At 50.6% G+C, this 14,777-nt stretch overlaps 1 protein-coding gene across 1 annotated transcript; it reads right to left on the reverse strand.

The window, feature by feature from the left end:
• Window positions 1-3,120: 3,120 nt before the first annotated feature.
• On the reverse strand, window positions 3,121-10,196 carry C1QB (complement C1q B chain). The gene is made up of 3 exons (XM_027520935.1): window positions 10,000-10,196; window positions 5,211-5,402; window positions 3,121-3,988 (listed from the first exon to the last, which is right to left on the reverse strand). The coding sequence occupies exons 2-3, from the start codon at window positions 5,377-5,379 to the stop codon at window positions 3,414-3,416; spliced, it is 744 nt and encodes a 247-aa protein (XP_027376736.1). The 5' UTR covers window positions 5,380-5,402; window positions 10,000-10,196; the 3' UTR covers window positions 3,121-3,413.
• Between the last annotated feature and the right edge of the window lie 4,581 nt (window positions 10,197-14,777).

The raw sequence follows: 14,777 nt of genomic DNA on the forward strand, positions 1-14,777 counted from the left end.
GCGAAAAGCAAAGGAGAAGAGGGAAGATATAAGCATCTGAATGCAGAGTTCCAAAGAATAGCAAGGAGAGATAAGAAAGCCTTCCGCAGTGATCAGTGCAAAGAAATAGAGGAAAACAATAGAATGGGAAAGACTAGAGATCTCTTCAAGAAAATTAGAGATACCAAGGGAACATTTCATGTAAATATAGGCACAATAAAGGACAGAAATGGTATGGATCTAACAGAAGCAGAAGATATTAAGAAGAAATGGCAAGAATACACAGAAGAACTGTACAAAAAATTTTCATGACCCAGATAATCACAATGGTATGATTACTAACATAGAGCCAGACATCCTGGAATGTGAAGTCAAGTGGGCCTTAGGAAGCATCTCTACAAATGAAACTAGTGGAGGTGATGGAATTCCAGCTGAGCTATTTCAAAAGCTGAAAGATGATGCTGTGAAAGTGCTGCACTCAATACGCCAGCAAATTTGGAAAACTCAGCAGTGGCCACAGGACTGGAAAAGGTCAGTTTTCATTCCAATCCCAAAGAAAGGCAATGCCAAAGAATGCTCAAACTACCACACAACTGCACTCATCTCACATGCTAGTAAAGTAATGCTCAAAGTTCTCCATGCCAGGCTTCAACAGTATGGGTACTGTAAACTTCCAGGTGTTCAAGCTGGTTTTAGAAAAGGCAGAGGAACCAGAGATCAAATTGCCAACATCCATTGAATTATCAAAAAAGCAAGAGAGTTCCAGAAAATCATCTATTTCTGCTTTATTGACTATGCCAAAGCCTTTGACTGGGTGGATCACAATAAACTGTGGGAAATTCTTCAAGAGATGGGAATACCAGACCACCTGACCTGCCTCTTTAGAAATCTGTATGCAGGTCAGGAAGCAACAGTTAGAACTGGACATGGAACAACAGACTGGTTCCAAATAGGAAAAGGAGTACATCAAGGCTGTATATTGTCACCCTGCTTATTTAACTTATATGCAGAGTACATCATGAGAAATGCTGGGCTGGAAGAAGCACAATCTGGAATCAGGATTGCCAGGAGAAATATCAATAACCTCAGATATGCAGATGACACCACCCTTATGGCAGAAAGCGAAGAAGAACTGAACAGCCTGTTGATGAAAGTGAAAGAGGAGAGTGAAAAAGTTGGCTTGAAGCTCAACATTCAGAAAACTAAGATCATGGCATCCAGTTTCATCACTTCATGGGAAATAGATGGGGAAACAGTGGAAACAGTGACAGACTTTATTTTTTTGAGCTCCAAAATCACTGCAGATGGTGAGTGCAGCCATGAAATTAAAAGACACTCTTTGGAAGAAAAGCTCTGACCAACCCAGACAGCATATTAAAAAGCAGAGACATTACTTTGCCAACAAAGGTCCATCTACTCAAAGCTATGGTTTTTCCAGTAGTCATGTATGGATGTGAGAAAGGCATGTGTGAAAGAAAGCTGAGCACTGAAGAATTGATGCTTTTGAACTGTGGTGTTGGAGAAGACTCTTGAGAGTCCCTTGGACTGCAAGGAGATCCAACCAGTCCATCCTAAAGGAAATCAGTCCTAAATATTCACTGGAAGGACTGATGCTGAAGCTGAAACTCCAATACTTTGGCCACCTGATATGAAGAACTGAGTCATTGGAAAAGACCCTGATGCTGGGAAAGATTGAAGGCAGGAGGAGAAGGGGATGACAGAGGATGAGATGGTTGGATGGCATCACCAACTCAATGGACATGAGTTTGAGCAAGCTCCGGGAGCTGGTAATAGACAGGGAGGCCTAGCATGCTGCAGTCCATGGGGTTGTAAAGAGTCAGACAGGACTGAGCGACTGAACCGAGCTGAACTGAACTGAACTGAAGTGCCTTAAATCCCTCCTACCTCTGGACAGGATTGGTTGAGAATCTCGGTGGGTGGGGCTTATATGAGGGGCTGTAGAGAGCAGGTGCAGGGCTGGGAGGGGTTCAGCGATGAGCAGGGTAAGGGGCTCACAGCTTAGCCTGGGAGACGGGGTGAGCAGGAGTAAAGGCTAGATGAAGGCAGTGTGTGCTCAGAACTGAACAACTGAAAACTGGGGTTAGAGAGGTCCGACAAGTAGGGGCTGTGAGAGCTGAAATGCTCCACTTTTAGGGAGAAGCTGTGACTTGAATGAGGTTTAAAAGGATGGTTAGATAGGTAGAGTGAAAGGGGAATGTAAGGTCATTGAGGCAGGAGAGCTTGCATCTTGCCTAGAGGACAGAAAGGGCCCAGCTGGTCTGGAGTGAAGATCTTCTTTGTCCAGGAGAGGTGAGATTGGGACTAGAAGGTCAATTCATAGACAGGCTTGAATGCCAGGCTCGTGGGCAGGCATTATGTCCAGTTGGCAGTGGGGAGCCATTGAATGTTACTGAGCAGAGGAGCCATTGAATTTTATGTGTTCTAACTGGATGGCTGAGCCTGAGTCAGGCTGGGAAGATATTGGGAAGGAGAGCATGTGAGGAGAATCAAAAGGGGAGGGATTGTGATTCCAAAGTCAGTTAAGACTACAGAAAGGCTCTTTGACTCTTTGGGTGGAGGTATGTAACGTTACATGCAGAAAACCCATTTAGGGGCCTAGATATCTTGTCTTGAAAGAGGTCTCAGGTCATCAGTGGACAGACCTGCCTCCCAGCTCCTCTGGGGTTGAGAGCAATTCCTTCACCCCTACAAATCCTGTTTTCTCCTCTGTGAATCGGGCATGATCTAGCCTGTCTTCAAGGATGAGTGTGGGGATTAACAAGAGAAGGAAGAAAGGATCTAGTCCAGTGTTTGGAGCACAGTAGGTGCTCAGCAGATGGTGTTCCCTCCCCATCTCCCATTGTGAGGCTGGCACAGAGCTGGACACAAAGCCTGGCCCTCCAGTCACCACCAATTAGACAGAGTTTCTGCTCTCAGAAAGGGAAGTTCAGGCTTCCCTGATAGCTCAGTTGGTAAAGAATCTGCCTGCAATGCTGGAGACCCTAGTTTGATCCCTGGGTTGGGAAGATCCCCTGGAGAAGGGAAAGGTTACCCACTCCAGTATTCTGGCCTGGAGAACTCCATGGACTGTATGGTCCATGGGGTCACAGAGTCTGACACGACTGAGCGACTTCCACTCACTCTGCTTTCAGAGGTCATTTATTATTCAATCATTTAGGGTCATTTCAGAGGTCATTTGTTGTTCCGTCATTCAACCAGCATTCAAGCAACATTTCCAAGCACCTACTATGTGCTACTTGTGGGGACACAGAGTTGAATTAGACCACTGTCCCTTGGCCTTGGAAACTTTATTAACTCATCCATTCAGCAACACCCGTGGAGCCCTACTGTGTGCTTTGGCCGGGATATGGGGGTTGGTGTTGGGGAGAAAGAGAGCTTGGCTGGTGGGAGCAGGGGTGAATTGGCCCCACAGGTCACGCTTCTGTGTCAGGGAAGAGCATGAACCCGGAGAAGATACTGTTGGCGCCTTCGATGCCCACCAGAGCATTCTTTTCGGTGGCCTGCAGGAAGACGGTCTCATCCTTCTCTAGCTTGAGCACGATGCTGCCTGTGGTGACCTGGAAGGTGTTCTGGACGTAGTCGCAGAAGGTGACCACCTTCTGGGGCTCCGCCCGGCCCCGCATGAGGTCCACGCACAGCTGCCCTCGGGAGCTGGCATGGTAGGTGAAGAAGTAGAGCCCGGGCACCTTGCACGTGAACTTGCTGCTCCGAGCCTGGTAGTTTTCGTTGGCGTTGGTGATCACGTGGTCGAAGCGGATGGGCTGGCCCTGTCTCTGGTGGTGGTTGATGGTGCGTGAGGCTGAGAAGGCGATTTTCTGCGTGGCCTTGTAGTCTCCCGATTCACCCTTGGGACCTCGGACTCCGGGAGGCCCTGGGACACCCTTGGGCCCAATGGGGCCCTTGGGGCCGACTTTTCCAGGCATCCCAGGAAACCCTGGGTCCCCCTTCTCGCCATTCTCGTTGAGGTGGCTAACGAGCCCTGGAAGCCCTGGAAAAGCAGAGATGAGAGAAATGAGGGGGCCAGAGATGGCTGGGGACTGGAAGGAGCTGGGCTGGGATGCACGGAGCCTGACTGGGTAGCCTCAGACAGGCCCCTGCTCCCCTCTGGGCCTCTGCGTCCCGTCTGTGAACACGAGGACGGGCAGGCCTGCAAGCCTCCTTCCAGAAAGCCCAGCTTTCCACATCTGGGATGTGCTTGGTGGTAATGGGGACCGAGGGTCATCGGGGTGGGGAGTGGTGTCTTGCTGAACCCGGAAGTGGGCATTTGAACCCTTCTCACCCCACCACTCCAAACCCCTCCTTGGTTTGGCACAAGATATAAAGCCTTCTCTTCCGGGAGAGTGGCAGTCTGGTTACTGTGAACGTGGGCTCAGGGGCCAGGCAGGTGAGTTTCTCACATCACCTTTGCCATTCTTAGTCGTGTCCCCTTGACTGACTCACGTTCCCCAAGGCTCAGCTTCCTCATCTGGAAAATGGGGATGATGATATTTTGTGGGCTCGTGAGGATTCAATGAAATTGTGCGATGAGAGCAGTTGGCTGTGGTTAAATGGACGTGTGAACTACATCTCACGGGGGGTTTGAGGGGCAGGCAGCTTCGTTTAAACCCACTGACAACTCTGCAAAGGAGCACCGACCTCATTTTACAGGTGAGGAAAGAGCAGTTCAGAGGGCTGAAGCCGCCGACCCTGGAGGGACCCCAGGACTCTGTGGCCACAGTGGATTTAGTGGTAAGACAGCCAAGGTTTGGCCTCAGCCTCAACATTGACTGGGCTTCCCCAGTGGCTCAGACAGTAAAAAAGTCTGCCTGCAGTGCGGGAGACCAGGGTTCAGTCCCTGGGTGGGAAAGATCCCCTGGAGAAGGAAATGGTAACCCACTCCAGTATTCTTGCCTGGAAAATTCCATAGACAGAGGAGCCTGGCGGGCTACAGTCCATAGGATTGCAAAGAGTCAGGACACGACTGAGAGACTAACACTTCACTTTCAACATTTACTGGGCTCCCTCGGGCAAGTCAGTAGCCTTTCTGGACATCAGTTTTCCCACCTGTAAAGAGGGAATCAGAATCCCTTCCTTGCAAGGTTATTGTGAAGGGCTCAGCAAGCTGATGGCTTTGCAAGTGTTTTGCGCTCTCTAAGGAGGGCCGCTGACTTGGGAGGTGGGTGACAGGGCCTTGGGGAGTGACCCTCGTGCGTTCCTAGCGTACACAGTACCTTTCTCTCCCTTTGTCCCTGGAGTCCCGGGCTTGCCATCGGAGCCTGGTTTCCCGGGAATGCCCGGGATGCCAGGGATGGACGGCCTGATGCAGTTGCTCTGGGCCCAGGAGACACGGAGCAGATTCAGGAGCAGCAGCACCAACACGCTGCCCTGAGGGGTCTTCATCACGGCCCTGTCTCAGCTGTTCCCTGTCGGGGGACAAGACAATGTGATTGGTCATGGCCACAGCCTGTTCATTCATTCCTTCACTTGTTCCTGTGTTCCCTGAGTGTCTTATCCACCAGACCCTGGACCCTGTTCTGGGTGCTGGGGATACCGTGATGAACAAGACAGATATGGTCCCTGCCTTCATGGAGCTGATGGTCTGGGGGACTAGACACAGGTCACATGCAAGTCAATGGAACTGGTCATATGCTGTGGGGAGCGCTCTGGCTGAAATGAAATGAAAGGGGGCCCCGAGGGCTGGTTTTGTGAGGGGCGTTCTCCTGCCAGAAAAGTTTTCTAGACAAGGGAGGCATCTCTGAGAAGTGATGTTTAGGCGGAGACCCAAAGGATCAGACAGGGCTGGGGGGAAAAGACAGGAGGCAAAGACAGGAGGAAAAGACAGAAGGCAAAGGCCCAGAGGCCACACAGTGTCTGGAGTGTTGAGAACCGGCAGGGAGGTCAGGGTCTTGATTGCTGTGGTTTGAGATTTTGGTCCAAGGGTTCTCAGTCATTAGAGCTTCTGAATTTGGGCTGCCTGTGCTTCTTCCACAGTTATATCCTCAGAGCAGCCCTGCACAGAAGAACCAATGTTTCTACACTGAAGAGGAGACTGAGGTTCAGAGAGGTCAAGTCACTTGCTCAGGGTCACACAGGAAGGACTGCAGCCAGGACTTGAACCCAGGCCTATGTGGCACTGAAGCCAGTGGCCTTGCCAGCATAGCAGGCCACCTCTTCTGGTAGAATATTCTCAGGTCCCTCCAAAGGCTCTGGGCCCTGGTGAGAATCCTGGGGAATGAGACAGAAACCCTGGGGCATCTTGAGCTTGTCAGCATGGCCAATGCCCATGCATCACTTCTCAGGACAGAAGGGACCTTAAAACTCATCTAGTCCAACCCTTGGCTTCTTCCTTTTTAAAAATTGAGTTGATATTCTCATAACACAGATTTAACCTTTTAAAGTGAGCATTTCAGTGGTGTTTAGCACATTCACAGTATTGTATAACCCTCTCCTCTGTCTAGTTCCAAACTATTTCCATCAATTCAATAACCCTCAAATAACATTCTGTACTCACTAGTCAGTTACCTCCAAATCCCCCTCCCTGCTTTGGTCCCTGGCAACCCACTTCTCTACTTTCTGACTCTATGGATTTACCTATTCCGGATATTTCATAGAAGTAGAATTGTATATACTGTGTAACCTTTTGTGTCTGACATTTCATTTAGCATAATGTTTCTGAGGTTCATCTGCATTGTAGCATGGATCAGTACCTCGTCCCTTCTTAATGGCTAAATAATATTCCATTGTATGGACATATTACATCTTGTTAATCCATTTATTATTGATGGGCATTTGGGAAGTTTCCACCTTTTGCTTACTGTGAATAGCACTGCTGTGAGCATTCACATACAAGGATTTGTCTGAATACTTATTTTTAATTCTTGGGTATATACTTAGTGGGATTACTAGGTCTTATGGTAATCCTGGGTTTAACTTCTTGAGGAACCCTCAGCTTACTGTTAAGTCTCCTCAACAACATCTCTGCCCAGGCCTCTTCCCATCCAGCGTTTGTACCATCTCAGTGATGGGAAGCTCATTACCTTCCGAGGCAGCCCGTTCCACCTTTGCCCATATCCAATTTCTCCCCATCTTTCAAGGCTCCTGTCCAAGCCTTTCTCTTCCAGGAAGCCTTCCCTCATTACCGCTCAGCCCACAAAAGCTGGGCAGTCTCCTGCACTTAGAGAGGCGAGCAGAGTGGTCCCAGCCCATCTCCCAGGATACCCATGGGGACCCAGGCAAGGCCATGGCTGGGAAAGAGTCACGGGGTTTGGGGGCTCTAGTTCAGACCCATAGCTGCTGTTGTCTGATCCTCACAGCACTCTGGAGAGGTGGGTTGTGATTATTTTCCCATCTTGCAGACGAGGACACTGAGATGCAAACATTAGGAAACAACCCTTCCTAAATCGCCCAGTGAGTTGGTTAATGGCAGGGCTGTGGTCAGGCTGTGGTCTCCTTTGCCCTGCAGTGCCTGTGCTAACACAGAATTTGGCACCTGGAGGCCTTCCTGAGACCATAATAACCTGCTGATTTGGGCTTGTGTGCTCAGAAAATCAGCCCCAGCCCCCTCGGTCTGGTCCTGATCAGTTCATGGTTCAGACTCCTGAGTGAGGCCGGAAGCTGTGCTGGGTACCAGGCAAAGAGGAATGCAAAGATGGATGTGACCAGGGCCATGAGTGACCAGCTTGGGCTCTGTCATGCTCCTGAGAGAGGCTGACATTCTATTTATCTTGCCCGAGGTTTTACAAACGACAGTTTGACAACCTTAATAACCAATGCATTGGGCACTTAGCAGGTGCCAGGCTCTATGCCAAATGCTTTACCGGTCGTTCTTTCATTTAATTTGCTCCTTACAGCAGCCCCCTGAGAAAGCACCCTGCTGTTTCATTTCACAGATGAAGAAACTGGGCAGTGGAGAGACTGGGAACCTTGATCGAGGTCACACAGCCATACGCGGCTGGGATTCAAACCCACTTCTGCTAGGTCTAAACCCCATGGGGTGTTACATTAAGAGGCCTCTGCGTGCACGCTCAGTTGCTTCAGTCGTGTCCGACTCTTTGCGACCCTGTGGACCATAGCCCACCAGGCTCCTCTGTCCATGGGATTCTCCAGGCAGGAATACTGGAGTGGGCTGCCATACCCTCCTCCAGGGGATCCTCCCGACCCAGGGATGGAACCCGCATCTCCTGTGGCTCTTGCATTGTAGGCAGATTCTTTACTGCTCAGCCACTGGGGAAGCCCAGAGGCCTCTCTACCTGGGGGTTAAAACCCAGGCTTTGGAGCCAAACGGCCTGATACAAGGACCTACAGCGCGGCCTATGCTTAGCGCAGTGCTGGAGGCGGGGCCAGTGCCCATTGATGGCTGTTATTATCATTACTATTATTGCTGCTCTTGTTGGGAGTGTCACCAAAGGTGAGAGGCCTGGAGGGTCACAAGGAGAGGAACACTGCTCCCAAGAGAGTCCAAACCAGGCTTCTGCTCCTTCTTAGCTACGGGCCTTAGGCAAGTGGCTTCTCTCTGGCCACAGTTTCTCCTTCTGTAAAATGGGGATAATCCTGACCTCTGCCTGATCTCTGCTGAGCTTTCTCATCAGACTGCGAGGAAATAAAAGAAGGCCGGTGTCAGAGAAATTGCTGGGTGGGCAGAGGGGGTCCTGGGTCCTGATTTCACCTCTGCCTCTGACATACCCTGAACCAGGCAGTGTCCTAAGCAGTGACTGATGGGGTTGGTGGGAGGACAGATGAGTTGGGCTCACAATAGCCTGGCGTATTGGAGATGCGTAATGAATATTAGCTATTTTTAAATTATCACCATCATCCGGGAATCCCCAAGTTTCAGGACACCGCAGAGGATGCTTGGAAAACTAAAGAAAGAATTTGGTCCCTTTGGGAGGTGGGGCTCAGGGAGGGGGTCTCCCAGGTGAAGGCAGCGCAGGAGTGGGGGAGCTCTGGCTGGCTGCTAGGGTGGTGGGGTGGGGTAGGGGTTGACGATGAGACTCGGGTCTCTTGGGGAAGCTGGAGGTGGGGTGGGGGAGTGGGGCGATCTGGGTTCTGGCCTATTTCAGGGGCCACTGAATCTTAGACTTGGGCCAAGACTTAGCCCTCAGCAGATCTGACCACCCTCTGCCTTCAGCATCCATCACCACCATCAGCCTCACTCCTCACATCTTTCCTGGCATCATCCATCTTCCCCAGCTCTAACAGCCCCTTTCGCCCTGACTTGGAGTCAGGCCAGTTTGACCTTGAACTCCCCCTCCACTGCTACCTTGCCGCATGACTTCAGGCAAGCACCTTAACCTCCCTGAGCCTTTGGCAAAGTTTATTTCCGCCTGACAGGGCTGCCAGAGGATTACATGAGACGGAGCCTAGAAGGAGCTCTGTCTCTAGCACGGTGCCTGACCGACCTCTAACCTGCACAAGCATAGCTGAGTTGTGTCAACGCTAACTAATAACTCATCACAACTCCACCTGCCATAATCCCACCTCGTCCTTGAAAGAGGCTAGCGGAGCTTTCTCACCAGACTGCAAGGAAATAGAAGGCAGGTGTCAGAGAAAGGCTGAGTGGGTGGAGGGGATTCTGGGTTCTGGTTTCACCTCTGCCTCTGACATACCCTGAGCCAGGCAGTGCGCTAAGCAGAGGCTGAGCTGGTCTCCTTTAGGGCTCACAGCACCCCTGAAAAGTTCTGTTTTCCCCTGAGAGGATCCAGGCTGAGAGAGTTATGTCACTTGGTCCAGATCGCCAGCTCCTGAGAGGCAGAAGCGGGGCTCAGCTCCAGCATCGGTGACCCTACAGCCTTTACTCTGATGTCTCCCCATTACCCAGGGCCCCCGGTAGCAGCAGACTCTCGAGCTGACCCCCCAGAGGAATTGATTCCTGAGGTCTGGGATGGGGTGCAGGAACCCTCAGAGTCCAACCCTCCCAGTGGCTCAGAGACAGAGGATGTGGGGCCCTCTACTCAGGAAGCGCCACCCTCTGGCATACTGGTCCTGCCAGCCGGTCCCCCTATTGCTAAGCCCCGTCCTCACCTGGGAGCCTGTGTCCTCTGAGGCCGCTGGGCTGGGCAGAGTGGGACCGGGTGCTGGGAGCCTCCTGCTCTCTGTCCAAAGCGGAAGTTCCATGCCCCAGAGAAGAGAGGGGCCTGCCCCTGACGGCACCCTCCGCGGGCCCGGCAGGCCAGCCTCCTTCCCCGTTGACCCCACTCTCACGCTTTCTGCTGTCCTCAGGCACTTTCAGGTCCCATTTCTGCAATCGGGAGGGGTTTACTGTAAATAGGATGGGTGGGGGGCTAGTTTGGTTTCGCCAGCTCAGCAGCTGTTGTGGGGAGTAGGGTGTTCCAGGGGAATGTCCACAGTGGTGGCAGAGAGCGCCTGCCAAGGGCCCTGACCTCATGAACTTCTGCAGGAACTGCGGTGTTCCTCCACGAAGTGGAGATGTGGCCCGCCTGCTGCCCGAGGGCTGGGTTTGCAGTCAGAAACCCTGATTCAGATTCTGGCTCTGCCACTTAGCAGCTAAACATCTGTGCTTGTTTAGTTGCTCAGTCCTGTCTGACTCTTTGCAACACTATGGACTGTAGCCCACCAGGCTCCTCTGTTCATGCGATTCTCCAGGCAAGAATACCGGAGTGGGTTGCCATTTCCTTCTCCAGGAGATCTTCCCGACCCAGGGACTGAACCTGCCTCTCCTGCATTGCAGGAGGATTTTAGTGGCTGTATTTACAGAATTAGGATTCCAAAGAAAACGAGTTTTTTGTTGTTATTGTTGTTCAGTTGCTAAGTCGTGTCTGACTCTTTGCAACCCCATGGACTGTAGCCCACCAGGATCCTCTGTCCATGGAATTTCCCAGGCAAGACCCAAGGATCCAACCTGCATCTCCTGAATTGGCAGGCAGGTTCTTTACCACTGAGCCCCGGGGAACCCTTGGGAGCCCCAGATTCCTCTGCTGCGCGATGGGACCATAATTGCACTTGCTTTCCAGGTTGCACAGAGCACTGTGGAGCTCAGACGGGATAGTGGAGGAGAAGGAGGAGGGTTAACTGTGAAGCGCAGTGCACATGTTAATTGTCAGTATCAAACTGTGTCCCGGGCCCCCCCTTTCTGGGCTCATCTCTTCTGCTTTGCTTCTCTTTACAGCCCTGCTCTTCTTCTATTCTCAGAAAGTAATCTAATAATGAAAAGTGAATTTTAAATGTGGTCATTATTTATTTATGTCCCTCCCTCTTCTTCCAGTGGACCTGATCCTGTTGCTTGTTGGTCCTGGCATCATAGGATTCCGGGAGAGCAGGACTTGGAGGTCACCCCACCCATTGCTGTTCATGTTATATATGAGGAAACTGAGGCCCAGGGGGGAGAAAGTTATCATTCAACAAATATTTATCATAAGCCTCTACGAACACTGGAGATGGAGTCACAAGCAAATCAGCCCTGGGTCTGACCCCCAGGGAATGTCTCTTCTACCGGGGGAGACTGGTATTAAACATCAGTTCAGTTCAGTCACTCGGTCATGTCCAATTCTTTGTGATCGCATGGACTGCAGCATGGCAGGCCTCCCTGTCCATCACCAATCCTGGAGTTTATTCAAACTCATGTCCATTGAGTTGGTGATGCCATCGAACCATCTCATCCTCTGTCATCCCCTTCTGCTCCCACCTTCAACCTTTCCCAGCATCAGAGTCTTTTCAAATGAGTCAGCTCTTTGCATCAGGTGGCCAAAGTTTTGGAGTTTCAGCATCAGTCCTTCCAATGAATTTTCAGGACTGATTTCCTTTAGGATGAACTGGTTTGATCTCCTTGCAGTCCAAGGGACTCTCCAACTTTTTGCAACTCCATGGACTAAAGAGTCCATGGAATTCTCCAGGCCAGAATACTGGAGTGGGTAGCCTTTCCCTTCTGCAGGGGATCTTCCCAACCCAGGGATCGAATCCAGTCTCCTGCATTGCAGAAGGATTCTTTACCAGCTGAGCCACAAGAGAAGCCTAAGAATACTGCAGTGGGTAGCCTATTCTTTCTCCAGTGGATCTTCCTGACCCAGGAATCGAACTGGGATCTCCTGCATTGCAGGTGGATTCTTTACCAACTGAGCTATCAGGGAAGCCCTGGTATTAAACATCAAGGGGCACAGGTTTCATTGCTCCTGTGAAGAATGTCACAAGAAGTGGCTACCGGAGCCCGTGCCTCATCCTCGTGGCAGATCAGGACTCAGAGCCTGGCATCCCTGGTGCTGAGATGCAAGCCCTCTCACTGGGGCTGCATCAGTGAGGCCCCTCTCAGGGATGCTTGCCCAGCAAGTCCCAGGAGCTGCCATAGGTCATGAGGGCTCTCTTGACATCGGTGCTTGGAGGTATAAAATCGTTTCGCTTGTGGATGCTGCTTGATGGAAATGAAGTGTTTACTGTAGTGGGTGAGAGACCCATTTGATAAAACCCAAGGGTCTCTGGGCCCAACCAAATATAGACCCTCCAGTAATTTGGTGGCTGGTGACAATGGGAAAAGTGAACTTGAACTTGAGGTAGACGCAGAAGGAGCCTAGAATAGGAAGCAGCACGGTTTGGGGCCAGGAGGGTTGGAATCAGCCCCCTGCAAGTTTGAATCCCAGGCCTACCTCTTTCTAGCTATGTGGCCTCAGGCAGCTTCCCCCCATATGAACCAGGGACCTGGGCACCTACCTCCTGGAATGGTTGTTGGGGGCCACTGAGGTAGCCCTGCATGTCAAGGCTTAGCTGAACACCAAGCCCTTGGTAGGCACCAATGCAAAGTTGAGAGTAGTATCATTTCTCTGAAGAGAAGACAGAAATCTTGGAGCCTGTATGCACAGGAGCCATGCCTGGATTAGAAGTCAGGAGCTAGGGGGACCCTTGACCCCTGAATGAGAGCCAGCTGGTCTCATGTATGTGTACGTGCTAAGTTGCTTCAATTGTGTCCAACTCTTTGTGACCCCATGGACTGCAGCTTGCCGGGCTCCTCTGTCCATGGGGATTCTCCAGGCAAGAATACTGGAATGGGTTGCCATGCCCTCCTCCAGGGGTCTTCCCAACCCAGAGCTTGAACCCAGGTCTCCCGTGTTGCAGACAGACTCTTTACTGCCTAAGCCACCAGGGAAGCCCAAGAATACTGGAGTGGGTTGTCTTGCCCTCCTCCAGGGGATCTTTCTGATCCAGGGATGGAAGCTGCATCTCATGTCTCCTGCATTGGCAGGCAGATTCTTTACCACTGGTGCCACCTGGGAAACCCAGCTGGTCTTTGACTTTGGGACTTCCCTGATGGTGCAGTGGTTAAGAACCTGCCTTCCGATGCAGGGGACGTGGGTTCAACCTCTGCTCTGGGAACTAAGATCCTGTGTGCCGCAGGACAACTAAGCCTGTGCACCAACACTACTGAAGCCCACTGCCCTAGAGCCCAGGAGAAGCCATTGCAGTGAGAAGCCCACTTAACTGCAACTAGAGAGCAACCCCGCTCGCTGCAACTAGAGTACACCTGCACACAGCAAAGAAGACCTAGCACAGCCAATAAATAAATCAATCTTTAAAAAAAAGCACTGACTTTCCTCCCTGGTAGAGAGGGATTGATGGAAAAGAAGCCTAAGACCCCTCCACACCCCGTGGTCTTAAAAGAGGCCCCCTGCCCCCTGGGATGCCTCATTCCAGCTCCTCTCCCACCGTTGCCTCTACCCTTGAAAGCCCTCACCAGCTCCCCTAAGCCCAGCAGACAAGCTGGCATTTTTCAAAGGCCGGTCCCTCCTGACAAAGAGACAGCAACGAGGAAACAATTATGGAAAATAGAAATGGCACCAGAATGGTTGCTTCCAAAGTACAGGTCTCTGATCTGACACCGTGGCCTACATGAACGGTGTATTGATTTTTTAAACAAAAGAGAAACGAGAAGAAAGATGTATCACTTGAGGCACTGCCGGGCAGACGGCTAAGTGGTTGCTGGAGGTGCATTGTGCGTGGACTGGCCCCGTGACCTCCGCCTTGTCCCTGCCAGAGGCTCTCAGACCCTGTGAAGCAGCCTGGGTTCCTGGGCCCTGGCCTCTGTTATTTGTGTGTGTGTCTTCTTCTCTCTTTCCTTCTCATCCAACCCGTTTCGCACGCCCTCCTATGCATGAGCCAGGTGTGTATCAAATGGACCTGCCCTCTAGGACGCTCATGGTCCAGTAGGGAGTCAGACTTATAAGGAAATAAGTGCATAAAAGCCAACTGGCGGACGATATCCGTTGACTTCACCTGGCAAACCACCTGCCCACCCACATCTTTGTCCTCCCTAAACCTGTCTTTTGGTATGATCATATTTATTTGTGATATCCAAAAAAAAAAAAAGATTAAACTCAGAAAAAAAATCATGTTTGTGGTTCCCAAGGGCAGAGAACTGGTGGAAGGAAATACAGGATAAAGGCTGTTGAAAGGTACAAGCTTCCAGTTATAAGCTAAACACAAAACATGTAATGTATAACAAAAACTCATACACCACAATAGCAAATATCAAATTGTGGTATGGACCAAGGAACTGAATAGACATTTATCCAAAAAATATATACAAATGACCAATAAGTTCATGACATGATATTCAACATTTTAAAAGATATGATGAACAAGGTGACCAAAATTAGCACAGCTGTAGGATATTACAAAGGTTGTTAAGGGAGTAAGTCCTAAGAATATTCATCATCATAAGAAAAAAATTGTTTTGGTTATCATTTCATAATATGTGTAGGTCATATCACTACACTGCACAGTTCAAATTTTGATATCCTAAAACAGGAAAAAATTTAAAAGGTAAAAATGCAAAACGTTCAAAGAGGACAAGCCCC

This window comes from Bos indicus x Bos taurus, chromosome 2 (genome assembly GCF_003369695.1).
Source record: "Bos indicus x Bos taurus breed Angus x Brahman F1 hybrid chromosome 2, Bos_hybrid_MaternalHap_v2.0, whole genome shotgun sequence".
Taxonomy (NCBI): domain Eukaryota; kingdom Metazoa; phylum Chordata; class Mammalia; order Artiodactyla; family Bovidae; genus Bos; species Bos indicus x Bos taurus.